The 21,706-nt window shown below is 40.2% G+C and overlaps 1 protein-coding gene across 1 annotated transcript in view; it reads right to left on the bottom strand.

Annotated features, from left to right (window-relative positions):
* Positions 1-7,991: 7,991 nt before the first annotated feature.
* Positions 7,992-21,706, bottom strand: part of LYPD6 (LY6/PLAUR domain containing 6) — a 140,720-nt gene continuing 127,005 nt past the window's right edge. Inside the window, exons 4-5 of the mRNA XM_004032637.5 lie at positions 12,849-12,979; positions 7,992-10,926 (exon numbers count right to left, since the gene is read on the bottom strand). Of these exons, the coding sequence (XP_004032685.1) occupies positions 10,759-10,926; positions 12,849-12,979 (299 nt within the window). The 3' untranslated portion in view covers positions 7,992-10,758. The remainder of the gene's footprint in view (positions 10,927-12,848; positions 12,980-21,706) is intronic.

Raw genomic sequence — 21,706 nt, 5'->3', positions numbered from 1 at the left:
ACTACTCCCTTACTTTCGTGTATTTACATTGTCACGATTTGTTTTTTGTTTTGTTTTGTTTTTGTAATTACAAATAATGCTTCAAGGAACAAATTTGTTCATAACAGTGTTTCTAATATTTCAGGCCACTTTACAGAAGTAGGATTATGGGGTCAGAATATGTCCATTCTCATAGCACTCAACACATACTGCCAAACTGCTTTGTGAAAGAGCTTTAACAATTTATGTTGCAACCAGCAAGAGATGCTAGTTTTATGGCTTTGACATTATACATTTTTTAGTGCAAGATTAAATATATGAAGATGTGTCAGAAGTAGGCCAGGACTAGCAGAAGCACAACCTCCATTTTAACTCTTGTTGTGTCACTTACTAGCTGTGATGCTTTGAGATTGCCCCTTACTCTTTCTTCCTCATTTTATGGGTCTACTCCACACATTTACCAAGCACCTATTATGTTCCAGGCACTATTCTCCATGCCGGGAATATGTATTGCTATAGGTCAGGACTCTTGAGAAGGAGGCTCTGAGATGGAGATTAGTGTGCAAGAGACTGATTAGGGACTGTTCTTGGCATCGACACTTGTGGAAGGGAGGTGACAGATGCAGGCTTGAACAGAGAGGGGAGCCGGGCTGCAATGAAGTCTCAGTGAAGCCACAGCCAACCCCACATGAGCTCTGAAGATGGGATATGCCTTCAAAGGTGTCTGAGGTAGGTGATGGGGGCTGGGCCTTTATATTCTTACTTTGCTCCATGACTGCATGTAGGGGCTGCCTAGGGAAGGGGGCATGGCCTTGGGTGAGGCAACTCTATTCAGCCCCATCACTTCATGAAGAGGACTACTATCAGAGGGCTGCTGGGGCAATGCTCCCCCAACAACGAGGAAACAATCATTCCTGAAGGGAAATCTGGGTGGTGCACGGCAATACCACTGCAAGTGATGAGCAAAGCAGACAATGGTCCTGGCCCCATGGAACTTAGAGCTAGAAGGAGAGCCAGGCACTGATATTACAGACACAAACACCTCCCCACACAGGAAGACAAACTGAAAAGCACTGTGAAAGGAAAGTTCAGGGTCCCATGAGAGTGGGCAACAAGGGGACTTGATCTAATTTGGGGGTGTCAGGGAAGATGTTCTTGAGGAAGTGATAATGAGCTGAGATATGGAGGGTATAAAGGGGGTTACCAGGTCAATGGAGAGAGGGTGAAGAGTACACCTGGCAGAGGAAAGAACACTGTGCAAAGAGCTGAGGCTGGAGGGAGCACAGTGTTCAAAGAAAAGAAAAGCAGAGGCCAGGCATGGTGGCTCATGCCTGTAATCACAGCACTTTGAGAGGCCGAGGCAGGCTGATCACCTGAGGTCAGGAGTTTGAGACCAGCCTGACTAACATGGTGAAACCCTGTCTCTACTAAAAAGACAAAAGTTAGCCAGATGTGGTGGTGCATGCCTGTAATCCTAGCTACTTGGGAGGCTGAAGCAGAAGAATCGCTTGAACCTGGGAGGCGGAGGTTGAAGTGAGCCACTGCACTCCAGCCTGGGCGACAAGAGCGAAACTCCATCTCAAAACAAAAAAAAAAAAAAAAAAGAAAAAGAAAAGCAGAGTGGCAGGTACCTTTCAAGTCAAAGGGCATGTAACAGGTGTGAGGCCATGGAGGAAGGCTATGTGGCCAGTGCAGGGGGACTTGCTGGCCCATAGAGAGGGCATTGTTTTCCACCCCATGAACAATGTGAAATTCTTGAATGGTATTAAGCAGATGGGTGACTTAATCTGGTTTGCATTTTAATATCTACTTCTGGCTATGAAAACTGGATTGAAATAGGGCAAGAAAGGATGGGTGAGATCAATAAGGATGCTGGGAAAGATGTGATCATAGCTGGGACCAGAGGGGTGGAATTGGACATGGAAAGGAGTGGATAGACTTGAAAGAGAAAAAATTGACAGGATTTGACAGTAGATTAGACCTGGGAGGTGAAGTAGAGGGAAGTGTGAAGGAGAAACCCAGGTTTCTGGTCCACACAACCAGATGATGTCAATGCTGTTCACTGAGATGGGGACACTAGATGAGGTGAGCCTGGGAGTGGATGATACATTTGGTTTTGGTCACTCTTACGTCGGAGGTGCTTGAGTTTGAGGAGTCATACAAATGAAATGTTGCGTAGATAATTTGGGGAGAGCATTCTAGAATTCATAGAAGGAGTCTGAGGGGGAGAGATTATTTGTCAGCCACTGACAAATGGCTGGAAACTTAAATAACAGGCATGGAAGAATCACCTAGGAAAGATTATAGAATGGGGAGGAACTTTAGCACCAAATTTCAAGGAACTCTGACATTTAAATTTGTATAGAAGGCAGGTTTTCTAAGTAGGAAAGCTCCTGGGGTGGGTGGTTCATGGAAGCCAATGGAAGTATTTCAAGTAGGAGGGACTAGACGACGTGTTGAACGAAGCTGAGAAGTTAGGTGAGGAGAGGACTGAGAAGTGACTGTTGCGCTGAGCAGCTTGTCCTTCATTAGTGAATTCAGTGAATTCACTGTGAGGCCTGAGGACAGACTGGACTGGTATAAAGAGTGAGTGGATTGTGAGGAAATGGGGTCAGTGAGCACAAAAGTCTTTCAAGAGGTTTGGCTGTAGAGGGTACTAAAGAGAGGGGGTAGCTGGATGGAGAATTAGGGTTTAGGTCAATTTTCCTTTGTTTTGCTTTTATGATGTGTGAATGTGGGTGGGACAGATCCAGTTCTTTCAACTTTATCATTCCCTTCATGTAAGTACCAGGGGTGAAGTGCCCCAGGTAGCAGGTGGAAAAATAAAGTAAAAGTATCCAGAGTTGTGCTCAAAAGAGGCATTTCCTAGACTGAACCAAATGTTCATTTCCAGAGCCAAGTGCGGTGCCTCATTCCCGTAATCCCAGCACATTGGGAGGCTGAGGCTGGCAGATCACTTGAGGCCAGGAGTTTTTGACCAGTCTGGGCAATATAGCAAGACCCCATCTCTACAAAAAAGTAAAAAGTTAGCCAGGTGTGGTGGCACACACCTGTAGTCCTAGCTACTTAGGAGGCTGAGACAGGTGGATCATTTGAGCCCAGGAATCGGAGGCTGCAGTGAGCCATGACTGTGCCACTGTACTCTAACCTGGGCAACAGAGTGAGACCCTGTCTCTAAAAAAATTAAAAAAACCGCACGCGCGTGCACACACACACACACACACACACACACACACACACCCCTCTATATACCAAAGGGTGAATTCCCTGTCTTCTGAGAATTTGGGGCAGTATTTTTCTGCCCTATTTGTTCAGTTGACAGAACCACTGAACAGGGGCTCTGAGGACCCTAGTGAAAATCATATTCCTAGTAGGCTGCCTTGGTACTCCAGAATTCTTGAGGTGAGTATGAAGAGAAGCCCTTGCTGTCCCACTGTCTTTAAAATTAAGGTGGTTATGAGCCCAGCTAATCAAGTTGGTCTGGAGTGCTCTAAAACATCAGGTAGTTTTTGGAAGCTCCCCTACCCCAGGTGATTCTAACAGGCAGATACTAGCTAACAGACTGGAAGGGCTACAACCGTCAAAGATGAACAATAATAATCACAGAAGCAGCCTTAGTGAAGACCAATCTATAAAAATTAATCATGGACAGGTCTATTGGCAAGTTATATTTACCTACAGCTAATTACCAATTTATCTCAAGACTGATCTCACAGCTTTCCTAAAATTCCACATCCGTGACCTTTTGATGCCTGTCTGAGCAGGGGACTCTTTTCACTAGCCTGACACCTTCTCATTTTCCAAGAATTGGATTAAATATTATTTTTCCTGGGGAGTCTTCTCTCACCTCTAATCAGAAGCCAGACTTATACTCTGGCTGTTTTCAAGATCCTCAGATATAGCCTGGCTGAAACATACCACTATGCTTTTTTCCTAAATACTCCAAATAGGCCTTTCAGGGTTGTTGTTTCTTTCTTTCCTTTTTTTTTTTTTTTTTTTTTTTTTGAGACACAGTCTTGCTCTGTCACCCAGGCTGGAGTGCAGTGGCACACTCTCGGCTCACTGCAACCTCTGCCTCCCAGGTTCAAGCGATTCTCCTGCCTCAGCCTCCCAAGTAGCTGGGATTACAGGTGTGTGCCACCATGTCTGGCTAATTTTTGTTTTCTTAGTAGAGACTACTACTTTGTTTTTTAGTTTCACCATGTTGGCCAAGCTGGTCTCGAACTCCTGACCTCAGGTGATCTGCCCTCCTTGGCCTCCCAAAGTGCTGGGATTGTAGGCGTGAGCCACCACGCCCGGCTGACCTTTCAGTTTTTTCAAGATGATCTGACTTTAAAGAAAGGGCATTCATGGGAGGGCTGATGGCACATCTCACGTGGTCTCAGGCTGTCTTGCATCAAGGAGAATGTGTCTCTACACAGCACACTTGGTATTTAGGGCGGTGGCAAAACATACACAAGGTTATTAAGTAATTAAACATATTAAAGTCAAGGATGGGCCCAATGCTTTGAGTGTTTAAAGCCTTTAAAGGTAGGGATAAACCCAGTGCTGACATGTGCCAGGACTGAGCCAGGCTGAGTCATGAGTGAGTTCAGGAGTGTTCTCTCCCACCACTGACATCTACTCAGCCCCTTTCCACCCAAAGCACCTCAGTGCCAAGCTTCTCAAGGGTGATCCCTCTCCCCAAACAACTGGTCTTCACATGCCACTGTGTGATGTGGGTTGCTCGTTGTTCACAGACCTTCTTTATGGCTGGGAGAAGCTAGGGTCAGGGGAAAGCTTAGCCAGCAGGTAGCTGTGAAGTTGGACCAGTAGCCATCGCCAGGTGCACACCAGTGGGAAGGTGGATGGCATGTGCTCAGACTCCGGGTGCAAACTCCATGGGACCCAAACAGTCACGCTCCTCTGTAGATGGAAGAGGAGCAAGACACTAAGTCTATTCTGAATTCTTCTCAAAGATGAATGGATTTATTGAGAGCATGGCTTATTTTTAGCCCTTCTCTTTGCATCATGGCTACATCCTGGTGGCATTTTGTTCATTTTTCCTAAATCCAACAGAGTTGCTTTTCAGATACACTTTCCCCACTTTGACAACACAAGCCCTGTCACCTCCCCAGGAGGACATCAATGGAGGCCTGAACTCTGAGCATAGAGACAACACACGGTTTTGGGAGGCCAGTTTCTGACATGGGACATGCCATAAACCCCGAGAAAACTACTTCTGAATAACTGATAAGGTCTAATTTAGACACATCATTCTACCTTTTTAGGCCATGATTCTGAAAATGATTATTTTCCCAGAATATTTTTCTTCTCATATTAGAATGAAAAATCTGTTTCCATTAGGCTAGCTTGCTGTCCTGCAAAAGCTTACCCTTTTATTCTCTACCCTTCACTACCATGATGGTCCTCGTAAGACTGCCAATCCCACAGTAAAGGGAGAGGAGGCCTCTAAATTGTTTTCTATCAGCCATGTCTTCATTACTCTGAGCATCAAAGAAGGGACATTTTGATGAGTTGTAACAAAAGCAATGTGGCATGCTCAGAGACAAATGATCTGAGTTCTCCAGGGTTCTTTTCTCTCCTGTATAAATCTAAGCAGGTAGACTAGATGTTTTCTAAGGTTCTACTCACTCTAACTTTGTGACCTGAGAAACGGCTTTCTAGTAAAAGTGCCAGAGAAGGATGAGGCCATTATGCATGTCACCCTTGTGACATGTGTGTGGAACAAAGAGTCCTGGATCAGGGATCAAAATCCTTGTAGTATAAACTACCAGTGGGGCCTCCCAAAACCACTCCAAAGCTTTAGCTATGAAAGCTATAAATGGGGTCATGCTGATCAACCGAAGCAAGGTATATAAAACTGCTTTGCAAATAAAGTCATATACAAAAATCATTCTACTGGCGTAACAGAAAAGAGGACCCCAGATAAATTTCTTAGGCTCTAGATTTTAGGTCTCTACCCAGTTTCAAATACAGCTATGTAGAGGTCCCCCAATCCAATTCCAGCAATTGCAATGGAGTTAAAATTTGTCAAAGATAATAAACAGCAAGACAATAGTAATTGCTAATGAGAAAGGCCATAATTTTTTACTATAGCTAGAGTGAGTAACTGCTGAAAGTGAAGGCTTCATTTGAAAGACATTTTGGAAATTCGCGTTGGTTTTGTAACACCAAATTATGTCAGAAATGTTTATATTTTTTTAAAAAAATCATAGGCCCATTTTCAGTAGACTCCAGTGAAGAGTGCCCCAAGGTGAAGTCATGATGCTTCATGTCCATGCCTTAATCCTGCCCCAAGTTCCTGTGCAATCTTAGAAAAATATCTGAATCTTTAAGTTCAAGTGCCCCCAGTTACAATGAGATTCATAACAGATTCTCAGTGTTTTCATGTACTTCACTCCTAGTAGGTAAGTTAAAGGAAAGTTATTAAAACATTTGTAAGTGCTCTAAGTATTTCAGATAAAAGATACTGTCACACTGCCAAGGCACCACTTCTAACTTTTATAGAACTCGCATGCCCTAAATTTTGTTTGTAAATAAAATCTTAAAAATGTGTTAGGAAAGGGATATGAAATACATTTATAAAGTGAAGAATTTCTTTTAAAACCCCTTTGGGAGGCTGAGGCGGGTGGATCGTGAGGTCAGGAGATTGAGACCATCCTGGCCAACATGGTGAAACCCCGTCTCTACTAAAAACACAAAAATTAGCTGGGCGTGGTGGCGGACACCTGTAATCCCAGCTACCCGGGAGGCTGAGGCAGGAGAATCGCTTGCACCCAGGAGGCAGAAGTTGCAGTAAGTGTGAGATCGTGCCATTGCACTCCAGCCTGGCGACAAGAGTGAGACTCTGTCTCAAACAAACAAACAAAAAACCCACATTAAGTAAACATGTAAGTCTATATCTTCAAAATCAAATTTTCTAAAAGCACAGTCCACCTGCAGTACCACTTACATTAAACACAGAACTATCCACGGAGATCAGCAATAAGAGCTATCTTCAAGTAAGTACCACACTTTAAGGAGCATCAGTGACCAACTGTGTCACTGATTCAGACCAAGAGAAAACATATAACTTTGTGGAAAAGATTTCCCTGGAAATTTCAAAACATAGGTAATTAAATAACCAGAGATTGGATGCAGTGGCTCACACCTATAATCCCAGAACTTTGGGAGGCTGAGGTTGGAGGATTGCTTGAGCCTCAGAGTTTGAGGCCAGGCTGGGCAACATAGTTGGATCCTGTCTCTGCAAGACATTTCATTAAAACCTAGCCAGGTGTGGTGGCACATGCCTATACTGTAGTCCCAGCTACTCGGGAGGCTGAGGCAGGAGGATATCACTTGAGCCCAGGAGTTGGAGGCTCCAATGAGCCATCATGGTGACACTGCATTCCAGCCTGGGCAACAGAGCAAGACCCTGCTGTCTCAAAAAAAAAAAAAAAAAAAAAAAAGAGGAGGAGAAGAATAATCAGCAATCACAAACAAGCTGACATTTTTCAAGCGTGCTTTCAATGTCTATCACTTTACTAAGAAAAATATAATAAATTCATTGTATAGATAAAAATGACATGTACACTATTCCAATATTTGTTTCCTGTTGAAGAAACCATCAAGAGAAAATCTTTTCTGGTTCATCATCATTAACACAACCCCCAAAATAGAATACGATTTAAAGATAGTTAATAGGGTGGTATATATATATACATACACATACACACATAATTTTTATATTTCCTGATTTAACAAAGACATGCTCTTGGGAAGCTGTAGACCTTATTGAAAAGTCTGGTAGTCTTTCCTTCTTTTATTTTCTGCAGTAAACAGCCTGTATGAATCATTTGGCATGGGTGAATTGTCTTGTATCTTCTCATGCATGTATTCTTGTCTACACAACTAGAAAGCGAGCCTCTGGAAGGAAGTTCCCTGTGGTGCTAAGCCCAGTGCCTTGTACATAACCTGGGTGCATTAATCATTGATTGACATGTGCATTTGCAGGGAGGAGCCTGGTAAGATACACTCAAAACCTTTATTCATTGATTTACAAACTGTACAATATTTACAAAGTTTAGGCATTAATCCCATATTGACATGAATGCTGTGGAGAGTCTAAAAATAAATATGTGGCACATAGCTTAATATACACATCATGGCTCTTTACACTTAAGCCATTACCAATGGTGAGATGTAATGGAGAATTCAATGTGGTAGAAAAGTCAGATGGCTGACCAGTCCTGGACCTTCCATGTGAATGACTCTTCCTTGGCTCCTTGAGGCTGGGGATAGTGAGCAAATAACTTTCTTTCAAGAGAATTAAACACAGCCATTCTGACAGGCACATGGGATGCATGCAGCAACATCTATGCAGAGTCTGCAAGCACTCCCTGGGTGGTGGTTGAATCTGCACCACTGTGGACCTGATCCCTGTACACCAGCCAGGGAGGCTTTGGTGTGGTCACTTTCTTGTTTCTTATTCAATCACATGCAGTACTTGGAAGACGTCAGTGGAGTGTAATCATGCACAAAAATGGTACTTGTAGGTATGTACAACATCAAACTTTCATTGTCTTATAGCATCTTTAGATGCAACATCAACTATCTCCTCTTTTAGCAAGAGGGATGAATGAGGAAGCCAAACCTCTACTCCCCAAAGAAAAAACATCATCTGGGGACACATGCAAATGGCATCCTGCAACAGCAGGGTGAGATAAACTCCACATGATAATATGGATGAATTCCTATGAAGTCAGGCCTGAAAGTCTTCCTAGGGGGATAATTCCACCTTTCTTTCCTCTTCAATCCCACATCATCCCACATAACCTAAATCTGAAGGAAACAGCTTCACAACATTGCGTTTGAGCTTTGGTACCTTCATTTGGGAAGTGTAAATGCTAGTAACATTCCTTATAGGATTCTTGCAGGGATTAATCCTAACTTATGTAAAGTGCTTAGCATAGTGCCTGGCACATATGAGGTGCTTAATGTCTTGCTTTCTCTCCCTCTACTTTCCCACCCCAATTAAAAGCAACATATTGATAAGCCTAACAAACTCTGAATTAAGGCCATTTGATACAATTTAGATTATTCTGTATCAGAGTTACTGCTGTCAGTTCATATTTAGTCCCTGAGGGAGTCTCATTTTATGAGCCAGAGACATTTTCTACGGAGGGCAGATGGACCCTGACAACACTGTCCTCTTTATTAGCCATGGTTCTACCAAGTTTCACAAAAACACATCCGAAAACCCTGCACACAAACTTAGACCAGTGATGGTCACCACCTGAATAATTCCAGGACACCATCACTGAGGAAACCATGAGAAAAATCCTTGAGACAAACATATTGCTCTTGCCTACATGTTAACTTTTTTCAACACTGGTGCAAGTATTATAGATAACTTTCAATAAACATATATTAAAAGCTCTACCACTGTTGAAAAATATGTATTCTAATTTGATCACTTTGTTCAGAATAATGAATTTTTTAGAATATATTTTAGTTTCTAGTTATGCCTTACAAAAATAAATACTGTTTAAATTATTTACAAGGAAGAAGAAAAATTGTAACTTGGGGTACAAAAAATACAGGAAGGATGACAAAAATTTTACCATCTACTTCAAAAGCAATATCTAAAAGAAAGAAAAACTTCCCATTGAGTCTCCTTGTCAGTCTTGCAATCACCTCACTGGTCTACTTTCTCCTCATCATCGCATATTATGCCTTGCTTCCCTATCATTCGAAAGACAATTTAATGCAGAATCTTCTCCATAAAATCGCTGGGGATTTGGAAGTGGGAGCTCTTTGGCAGTATGAACTGCAGATGGAGTAAGAAGCTGGCTGAGCCACTTAGTCGGCCCTCAGAATGAACTAGGACTAATCTCCACACATTTTTCCTTTCATTCTGAAATCCTCTGTCTAGATTATCTATGGCTGAATAGAACCCCATATCTGGGGAAAACAACTCCATCCTGGTTTGGGGCTCTGGACACAATTGACTCAGGTGGAATCTAGGATCTCATGAAGCATAATTAGGTGCCAAGTCAAGGAGAAGGCCGATCTCACCAATTATATGAAGGGATAACACAGCCACTTTATGGACAGTGGCTCCATTAAGTTGAGGAAAATCCTCCTCCAGGCACCCCCACAAATATAACTTTTACGATTGCCTTTTTGTCTTCTGCACAGAACAGAGGGAATGTGATTCCCAGCACTGGGAGAAGAATGTTGGGAAAATTAATTGAACAAATGGCTGGAATTGTTGGAATTACTACTCTTCCAGGGACTCAGTCAGAATTTCCAAGGAAATAGTCCATTCAGTTTGGAGTCAATGTTTTAAAATTCTAAAGCTACAAATGAACTCATGATTATATTTAAACCAATGGTTACTTTTCTCCTGAAAAGCCCACATCTATACATGCCCCTATAACATACTCCTAATATCTTACAGTCTCAGGACCTACTGCATCTCATGCATGTATTCTTCCAAATTAAGAACCCCAGATCTCGATAAATGCAGAACTACTTCTTGGAATGAAAACAAAGGTTTATGGTATGGAACTTGGGCTGTACTGACAGAAGGCTTTGATGAGTCTCGGTTAGACTCAAAATGGCTACAATGAAGCAACATTTATTCCTCATGGTAAGTGGCAATTCTTGGCTGTGATGACCTCCAAGAGTGTTGTGTCTCACATGTGTAATTACTCTCAGGCCAATGACTCATGCAGGTCTGTGGACCATCGAGATCCCCATGGATCGCTATTAACACATGGAGCCACTGAGCCGCTATAACATAAGCCCTAACCACAACCACAAGCAGGACACTATCACTGACATACAGCGTGGGTGCCCATTTGTCTGATTTATAGGTGACGTCGTGGCAAATGTGGCATCAGTTTCATTTCGGGGCAGTGGCAAGTTACAGATATTTCCTTCACAACAAGAAGTGCAGACCTGAAAGAAAGGAAGAAAAAAAGATAATGAGAAGCCAGCATGTCTTGGAAGGAGGCAGGGTTTTGGAAGGCACTGTCGCCCACATGGCAAGATGCAAGTAAAAATTACCTCATCTATAAAGGAGATGCCAACTCTACGTTCAGGAAGGCTGGGGATAATATTTCTTCTAGAAGCAATCTGGTCAACATGAAAACTCCCCAGGCCAAACTTCAAGAGATCTAGGTTTTGTTTTTGACACCCTCCACCCATACAATTCTTACAAAGGTGTATAGCCTTCCTGGGCCTCAGTTCTTTGGCCCTTAAAATGGGAATAAAGAAACTCGTCCTTCTTTTTTCCATGAGGCTCTTTCTGACTACTTGAGGAAGAGAGGGTAAGCCTTCATTTGCCAAGTTTTCAAGTGAGAGTCAAGTGGCAACAACCCGGGTAATTTAAACTTGAGTACTGACTTTCATAGAACTGTTTGCATAAGTGTCTCCATTCTCATTGGGTGAGTTAATGTTTGAAGGGTTTTCATTCATGCAGTTACTCCTGCTTTACACCACCTTACTCGTGGATCATTAGAAAGAAATAAACCCACAGAGTTAGTGACAAAAACTTTCTTGGGGCATGGCTACACAAAGTACAGACCAGCAGCTCCAACATCAGCTGGGAGTTTGTTACAAGTGCAGAATCTCAAACCTTGCCCCAAAGAATTAGGACTACATTTTAACAAGATTCCAAGGTGATTCCTAGTCATAGGATGGTTATTAATAATATTCTATACAGTCATTTTCCTGCAGGGATTTGAGTCTTTAGTCACAGTGACATGTGCCAGGAAGACAGTATAATGTTGCAGAGGTAGACTCCAAACCAGAGGTGAGTTGGAATTCTGTGCCTGTCACTTACCAGCTGTGTGACCGAGCATATGACCCAACTTCTCTAATCCTTAACTTTCTCCTCAGTAAAGAGGCCATAGTAACTCCTCAGAATCAAGTCCAATTTGCTGGAGAGGTCAGGGAAAGCCTTTGGTTTTACTCATTTTGAACCAGGAGCAGAATAGGCAGATTATATTTAAAATTTTAATTATTAGTGTATTCAAGAGGTTGCTTGAAAATTAGGTGTCTGCCTTCTTAAGAAAAATAAGCCCTCCTGACAGTGCTGTTCCCAGGTATTGAGAATGGACATTGCCCAAACCTCCAGGAAGGCCACCTGCAGGAGAAGTGTTCAGCTGCTAAATAAAGGCCAAAGCATGATATGTTAAGGTCACACGTATAGACAGCATATAGACATGTATAGACACACGTATAGAGGGCAAGGCTGCCTTTCTGTGATTCTTTATATGCCCCTTCAAGGCTGCCTCCCAAGCTCATTTTACCCTGAGTGCTTCTGTAAATAGGCACCATGTGTTTCCGTATACAGGCTTCTACAGGTACCAGGTGAAGCTTAAGCGAACACACAAGATGGGTCTCCATCAACTATCAAATGACTCAAGAGCCAATGGAGACCCTCCCCAAACTGACATCCCAGTCACAACATGAGCCCTACTTTACAGAAAGTTATCAAAGCTGAATTGCCTCGGTCCTCCTGTGATGAATGAACTGGGTACATCTGCAAAGCTTCACTGTGATGGACATAACTGGTCTCTTGCTCCTCTTTTTTCTGGTAGCTTTATTACTTTCCTCTGAGTGAAGAAAGTTATTAAAATAACACTGAACACCCTCTTGATGTGTGTTTACACAATTTATATCAGTTGTCCTATGCTCTGGTATAAATGTGTATTCTTTTAGAGTAAACAGGAAAGGAAGCGTCTTTTCATAGAGCATAAAGACAATCAAAAGACAGCCTTCATGGGGGAGTAAGAATCTGCACATGAGTACTGGCAGATGTCTGAAGAGAAGGCAGCTGGCTATGTAGTACTGGTCACTTGCTCTGTTGCCCAGACCTTGTGGCCTTCATGCTCGGAGTCTCTGCAGCCAGTGGATAAGCACTCTTCCAGTGGGACACAGCGTTTGGTGACTGAGATACTGTTTCCTGTCACTTCCATTGTGTGCTGAGTGTAGCAGTATCTGGTCTCTGTCAACAGAGAAAATATATTTGAGATGGGAAATGTTGACCCAACCTGTCTAAAAGGAAAATAACAGGAGTGTCAGAAAAGACCTAATAGCACATAAGATGTGCACTGCTTTGAGTTTATGTCCAACCCCAAAGACCTCTTTGGAGAGCTCCACTTTGCCATGGTAGGAGGACAACCTTCAAAGAATATTGATTTCTCTGCCCAGCATTATTCCCATAAACCAAGACACAATGGTTTCTCCTTGACTTTCAACAAATTTTGCCACTGGACTGATTTTTATTTTTAGGGGATGAGTGGTTTTGGGGGGATGATTTAAGAGGTGTAAGTCATAGCAATTTTAAGGAAGATGAAAGGACAAAGAGGTTCAAATAACTCAGGGTTAAAATGAGTTAGGCAGGTAACAGTAGTCCTCAAGGAGATAAAACACTACAGCAGTGGCTGGTGTGTGTGTGTGTGTTTGTGTGTGTGTGTGTGTTGGGGGGAAGCAGCTATTCACAAGAGCAGAACAATTTAAAACTTTGCGCCAATGAGCATAGCTGGGTCCAGGGTGCATTACAGACGAAGACTGAAACAATAATAAACATTTTTCCAAAACTGAGGAGCTTCGTTTCTCCCTAGCATGATTTCAGTGTCTTCCTAGGACAACAGATGAAGACCATGATGGGAGTTTCCAGAGGTCCCTCTATGTCTAATGAATCTGAAAGCTTGAGATCTCTTCCTAAATTCTTTGGGGAACTTTTACTGTGTAATTTAAAAACTACAGAAAAATGGCTTTGTCAATGTAATTCTTTACGGCCTCCAGGCAATGTTCAGCTCTCTAAGTCTGGGATTTAGGAGAATGTTCTTGCTCTACTTTCATATTAAAAAAGAAAATGAATAATTCTTAAGAAATGTCACTGAGCTGTTTTTCATCCACATCTTGGATCCAACTTTGCATGCTTTATACATTTCAGATATTTAGTGGCTAATATGGAATTATGACCTCCTATGAGATTATTTATTAGGCAATAAAAATTCCTCCCCCCACCCCCGCACCAGATTCTGTCATGATTTTGGCAGCTTTTAACTGAAGAACTAATGTCCAAAGAAGAAAGTGTAAGAAAATTTTAGGTCTTGAGAATGAGCTAATACAGACCCTTCAACATATCCTGGAAGTCATCAAAACTCAGGGGTTTTAACAGTCTTCCTAGAGACCCTCACCTGACAGGAATCCCAAATGGTCTCCAATTAAGTCGTACTAAGAGCTGCCAGTTTCCCAGTGGTGATGCTATTGGCGAGTGTGCCTGGGCAAAGTCTGTGTCAACACCTTCCCCTAAATGCTGTCCCACACTGCATCCCGGCTGGAATTGTTAGTTGGATTGGGCTGAAGCTTGCTCCAAGGTTGCCCAGGGTCCTACGGAGCTCTTTGGGAGTAGGGTAAGGTCATCTGGGGAGCTCACAATAAGAATAGTTGAAAGTCTTCTACCTGGCAATAATTCTCCCAAAGCCCTAAACTATCTTAACATTGGAGTGATTGCTTTTCTGTTGAAGAAGAGGCAGCAGCTCTCCTCTTTTTTAAGCCTTAACAGGTTTTGACAAATGGAGGCCAGTGGCCTGGGAGATTTACCACATCTTCTAAGAGGACTGGTTTACTTCTTTGGTATCAGACTCGATGGACGTTTATGGTCACAATAGGTTCATCTTTCCCACCCCCACCCCAACTTCAAATGTTCTAGAAAGCAATAAAATCAGGAATGTTCTTATCTCCTGTCTCCTCTTCATGCAGACAGCTAAGAGCAGCTGCCAGAGGTTTTACTGCTCCAAATGTAAATCCGAGCAGATAAGATCATAGGCTTATGGAATAAGTAAATCACTACATAGCTGCAGTTTTGGAAATTAGCCTTTTCCCCCAAGTAGTGAATTATCCTGTTTTAAGTAAGCCTTAAAATAACAATTGGTGAACTTGATATGACTACTTCTTTGTTCATACTTTTCTATCTTTAACAAAATATCTTATACATAATGGAGAGCGTATTCCATTGAATGAAAGTAGATGCAACAACTGATAAAAATAATTTTTCAGGAACACATGCAAAACCTTAGTACCTAATAAGCTGATTGTTTGCCATTCTGGGGGTAGAAGGGAGATCAGTGCACTAAGAATTTTTTCTTGTACTTCACCCAGTCCAATCCATGAAACAAAAATATATGGAGAACACTGCCATCACTTCCAGCAGTACAGACCTCAGTGCTGAAGCATCAATCCTTCAAAAGCATTTATTCCACTTCTTATCTTACAAAAACCCTAGGTGAGTTATGAAATGTTAATGTGGAAAAAGGTTCTGTGGTTTAAGAAGTTTTGAAAATGCTCAAATAAACTTGAACAGGTTTCTTCAGTGCACAACTTATGAGAACCTTCTATATGTGTTGTGATCTCATGATCTCCAAAGGTATATCGGGGTGAGCAGGCAGAATTTCCCAAGTAGAACTAGGTGGGCCACATTTGGCTTATCACTGGACTGGAGTAGTGATAAAAACCTAGTTTCAGCCACAGAGCATTGTTCTCCATGCATTTTGAAAACTCCTTGGGTTAGTAATGAGGTAATATGAGAATCAAACCTGCTGATAACTTCACACTAAAAGGCTTTCAAAGGCTTTTATCTAAAAGATAAAAGATGAGTTTGAATTTCCACCAGGTTAGTTTCAGTCTCTAAAATCTCATATTCTGCAACTACATGGTATTCCCAGAGGTTGTGAAACAAAAGTCTTTTACTATTAGATTAACAGGCATTCAACTAAAATCAGAAATGGGAAAGAGAACTTCATCAACAATTGGAAAATATAATTTTTATGAAATTCACACCCATGTGCACGCATGCACACAGAGTTCATAATCTAGTTCTGAAAGTTAAAAGTAATCCAAAGCTAAATTGCAAACTTTCATTTACCCACCAATATTGTTTTTAATAACAGAAACTATATTTAAACAAAACATACATAAGATGATTGGAATTGAGACATTACAAATGTCCAACTTTCTTATAAAAGGCTTTCTTGCCACTCAATTATTCTTCATGGTTCTGCTTATTTTAGTTTCTTCACAAACATACAGGTTGATAAAAATGATGCTAGAGAATAATTTTCCAGGTGCAAGAAAATTAATGGGAGGAAAATACTTTAATAGTAATATTACGAATTATACTGAAAAATGAAAGGCCAGTCACAGCTGCCTGCTCTCTCCCTGCCCCCATTCCTTACCGTTCACACAGCTCTTCACTTCTGCCACACTACTCCCCTGCAACGACTGTTCCCTACGCATCAAATTCCATGCCCTTTTCCCATGTCTGACCCTGTAGGATCTCTTTGTGACTCTGGGACTCTACTATGGATAATCTCATCTGTGGGACTCTCCATCCTAGACTTCAGAGTTCTGTCTTCCAGATGTTCTCCTAATCTCTGTTCTCTCCACTTTCAACACTTTCCCTAATATGAAAGTCGATATTCTCCCATGTTCTGTCCTTGAATCTCCTCTCACTCAAGTGGCCTCATCAAACTTCTCATGCCATGTGTTCAGTCTGACTCTTTTTCCTGAACTGTAGAACCAAATTACCAACTATTTTCTGGACACTTCCAGCATTACCTCACACCTAATGTGTCTCAACCCAATGCATTATCTCCCTCACCCTTCCATCTTTTTATCTTCACATGTGTCTATCTCAGGAAGGGACCTCCTGGGATATTGTACCTCCATCTTCTCCAGTAACTTGAACTAGAAATCTGGAATCAGCTCAGACTTTTCTCCCTAATCTGGGAGTCTCCAAGTCTTCTGAAATGTCTCCATTATCCATCTGGTCTTTTCTATTCCATTTTCCATTTCCTCAATTCCGGACCTCACTGTTTCTTGTTTTGTCTCTGACATGCAACCCACCATGCACAAAAGCATGAATGCCACCTAATTGTCAAGGAATCCTGATTGCTGAACTACTAGGCTTATTTGGCCTGCCTGAGCGGCTTGGGAATAGGCCATTGCTCTCTCTGCTCCTGAAGCTGTGTGTCAAGTGCATTGGAGTAACTGCACTTCCCTGATAGAATCATCAGTTAATTTAATTTCTAACTCAGAGCTTGGCATTTGAAACTCAGCCCTCATTACTCACGGTTCTCCTTGATGGAGGCTCCAAACTATCTCCTCATTGCCTCGTATATACCTTGAGACATAGTACCACAACTTTTGACCATGCACGATGAAAAATGTGCATCCTTAGCATGGTCTGCATATTTTTTCCTATCTTCTACTCCTGGACACCTGATATTCTTCAAGGCTCAATCCAAATGTGATAAATTCTGTGAAATCTTCCTGATCTTCCTCCCAACCAGGTCAATGCTAATCTTCTCTCTTCTCCATGTTGCCTCAGTCCTTCTTAACTTTCTCATTTGGGATATCTGGCTTTTCTTCTAGATCATGGTTCCTGATCAAAACAATTGACTTTTTGTGTTTAAACTGTGTTTTTTTTTTAATTTAACCTGTTATTTTGAGATAACTGTAGATTCCCATGCATTTGTAAGGAATATTAATAATAGGAGATCCTCTACACCTTTTACCTAGTTTCCCCAAATGGTAACAACTGCAAAACTATGGTATAATATCACAACTGTGATATTGACATTAACCCAATCAAGATACTGAACTTCTCCACAGCCATAAGGATCCCTTATGTTGACCTTTTATAGTCACACCCTCTTCCCTCCTGCCCCCACCCCTTCCCTAACCCTTGGCAACCACTAAACGGTACTGCATTTCTATAATTTTGTCATTTTGAGAATGTTATATAAATGAGTCACACAACATATAATATTTTGGAACTGGGCATTTTCACTCAGTCTCATTCACTGGGTTTGTTAATTTTTAAGAGTTTGTTAACTTTTATTGCTGAGTAGTATTCCACGGCATAGATGTACTAAAGTTGGTTTAACCATTCAGCCACTGAAGAAAGGACATCCAGGTTTGTTTCCAGTTTAGAGATATTATTAATAAAGCTACCATGAACATTTGTGTAGAGGTTGCTCTGTGAATATAAGTTTTTACTTCTCTGTATGAGTGACCAGAAGTGAAACTGCTGGGTTATACGGTAGTTGCATGTTTAGTTGTTTAAGAAACAAACAACCCCATCAAAAAGTGGGCAAAGGATATGAACAGACACTTCTCAAAAGAAGACATTTATGCAGCCAAAAAACACATGAAAAAATGCTCATCATCACTGGCCATCAGAGAAATGCAAATCAAAACCACTATGAGATATCATCTCACACCAGTTAGAATGGCAATCATTAAAAAGTCAGGAAACAACAGATGCTGGAGAGGATGTGGAGAAATAGGAACACTTTTACACTGTTGGTGGGACTGTAAACTAGTTCAACCATTGTGGAAGTCAGTGTGGCGATTCCTCAGGGATCTAGAACTAGAAATACCATTTGACCCAGCCATCCCATTACTGGGTATATACCCAAAGGACTATAAATCATGCTGCTATAAAGACACATGCACATGTATGTTTATTGCGGCATTATTCACAATAGCAAAGACTTGGAACCAACCCAAATGTCCAACAATGATAGACTGGATTAAGAAAATGTGGCACATATACACCATGGAATACTATGCAGCCATAAAAAATGATGAGTTCATGTCCTTTGTAGGGACATGGATGAAATTGGAAACCATCATTCTCAGTAAACTATCGCAAGAACAAAAAACCAAACACCGCATATTCTCACTCATAGGTGGGAATTGAACAATGAGATCACATGGACACAGGAAGGGGAATATCACACTCTGGGGACTGTTGTGGGGTGGGGGGAAGGGGGAGGGATAGCATTGGGAGATATACCTAATGATAGATGACGAGTTAGTGGGTGCAGCACACCAGCATGGCACATGTATACATATGTAACTAACCTGCACAATGTGCACATGTACCCTAAAACTTAAAGTATAATAAAAAAATAAAAAATAAAAAAAATAAAAAAAAGGAAAAAAGAAACTGTCAAGCTGCTTTCCAGAGTGGCTGTACCATTTTATATTCCTACCAACAACATATTGAGTGATCTAGTTTCTCCTCCTTTTTACTAGCATGTGGCATTTTTCCTATTCTTTACTTTAGGTATTCTGATAGAAGTATCATAATATCTCATGTTTGAAATTTGCATTTCCCTTATGGCTAATGAAGTTAAATGTTTTCATGTGTTTATTTGCCATCTGGTTATCTTCTTTGGTGAAATGTCTGTTCATATTTTTCCTATTTTCTAATTATGTATTTTGTTTACTGGTGTGTTCTGAAAATTATTTATATATTCTAGATAGCAGTTCTTTGTCAGATATGTGATTTGCAAATATTTTTCCCATTTCATAGCTTGCATTTTCATTCTCTTAACAGGGTCTTGTGCAGGGTAAAAAAGTTTTAAATTTTGATGAAGTCTAATTTATTATTTTTTCTTTTATGAGTCATGCTTTTGGTATTAAGTCTAAGAACCTCACCTAGCCCTAGATTTATGAAGATTTTCTTCTATTTTTTCCTAAATGCTGTATGTTTTTATATTTCACATTTAAGTCTGTGATCCACTTTAACTTTTGTAAAAGGTGTGAGACTTAGGCTGAGATTCATTTTTTGCCTGTGAATGTCCAGTTCCTCCAGTACCATTTGTTAAAAAGGCTATCTTTCCTCCACTGAATTGCTTTTACACCTTTGTTAAAAATTAGATGGGCATATTTTTAAGGGTCTATTTATTCTGTTTAATTGATCTATGTCTATTTCTCTGTCAGTACCGCAGTCTTGATTACTACAGCTGTATATTAAATCCTGAAATAAGGTAGTTTGATTCCTTCCACTTTAGTCTTCTTTTTCAAAATCGTTTTAGCTATACCAGTTTCTTATCTTTCCATATAAACTGTAGAACACTTTTGTCTATATCTAAAAAAAAAAAAAATCTTCCTGGGATTTTGACAGGAATTGTGTTAAACCTATATAACAATCTGTAGAGAACTGACATTTTACTATACTGTCTTTCAATCTATGAACACGGTCTTTCCATTTATTTAAATTTTATTTTTTTCATTGATGTTTTGTAATTTTCAGCTTACAAGTCCTATACATGTTTTGCTTAGATTTACCTGGAAGTATTTAATTCTTCTGAGCAATATAATGCTATATTTTAAATGGTATATTTTTAAATGGTATATATACATGGGATATTTTAAATTTCAGTGTCCACATGTTAATTGATAGCATAAACACAATTAAGTTCTCAATTTATCTTATATCCTATGACCTTGCTGAACTCATTTATTAGTTCCAGGAATTCTCTTTAGATTTGTTGGAATTTTCTACATAGAAATCATGTTGTCTGTGAAAAAGGACAGTCATATTTTCCTTTCCAATCTGTATGTCTTTTATTTTACTTTTCTTGTCTTATTGCACTCGCTAGAATCTACAGGATTGCACTAAATAAAAGTAGTGAAAGCAGACATAATTGCCTAGTTCTCTGTCTTAGCAGGAATGCATGCAGTCTTTTACCATTAAGCATAATGTTAGTGGTAGGTTTTTAATCAATGTTATCAAGTTGAAGAAGTTTCTCGCTATTCCTATTTTTATGAGAGGTTTTAATCATAAATGGTGTTTAATTTTGCCAATTTTTTTACATTGACTGATATGAACATGTGATTTTTCATCTTTAGCCTATTAACACTGTGGATTATATTGGTTGATTTTCAGAGATTAAACCAGCCTTGTATCCATGGACTAAGCCCCACTTTGTCATGGTGCATAATTCTTTTCATATATTGCTACATTCTATTTGCCAATATTTTGTTAAGAACTTTAGTGTCTATATTCATAAAAAAAATAGATTGGAATTTTGTATTTGTTTGTTTGTTTGTTTGGTGCTGTGTTGGTCTGGTTTTGGTATCAGGGTAACTCCAGCTTGATAAAATGAATTGAGTATTCCCCCTTCTCTTCCATTTTCTGGAAGGTTTTATGTAGAATTGGTGTTAATTCCTCTATTAAAACTTGGTAAAATTCTCCAGTGAAATTATTTGGGCCTGAAGAGTTCTTTTATGAGTGTTTTTAAGTTATAAAAAAAAATTATTAGGAGTTATAGGACTATTTATCTCATTTTTGGTGAATTGTGGTACTTTGTTTTTTGAGTTATGGTCCATTTCATCTAACTTGTCAAACTTATGTTTTTGAGTTGTTCATACTATTCCCTTATATTCCTTTTCTTACTACCTTAATGTTTTTCTCCATTGATTTTAATTGAAAAAAATTGTATATGTTTATGGTGTACAATGAAATGTTTTAGTATATGTATTCTCATTGAGTTTTATTTTTATCATTATTATTTCCCGATTTTTGCTTAGTCTTGTTTTACTTTTGGTTTGTTTTTCTCTTCCTTTTTCATCTTCTTGATGTGTGACCTTAGAGAATTGATTTTCCTGTTTTTAAATATGTGCATATAGTGCTATAAATTTTGGTCTCAGCATTGTTTTTGCTGTGTCCTACAAATTTTCATATGTTTTAATTTCATTCAGTTCATTGTCTTTTAAATTTCCCTTAAGACTTTATCTTTGATCTGTGGATTATTTAGATGTGCACTGTTTAGTTTCCAAGTGTTTTGTGATCTTCCTTTTATCTTACTGTCATTGATCTCTAGTTTAATTCTATTGTGTCAGAAAACACTCTGTATGATTTCAATTT

Source organism: Gorilla gorilla, chromosome 11 (genome assembly GCF_029281585.2).
Source record: "Gorilla gorilla gorilla isolate KB3781 chromosome 11, NHGRI_mGorGor1-v2.1_pri, whole genome shotgun sequence".
NCBI lineage: Eukaryota > Metazoa > Chordata > Mammalia > Primates > Hominidae > Gorilla > Gorilla gorilla.
The sequence above is the reverse complement of the archived record's forward strand: the minus strand, read 5'-3'. Positions and strand labels throughout refer to the sequence as shown.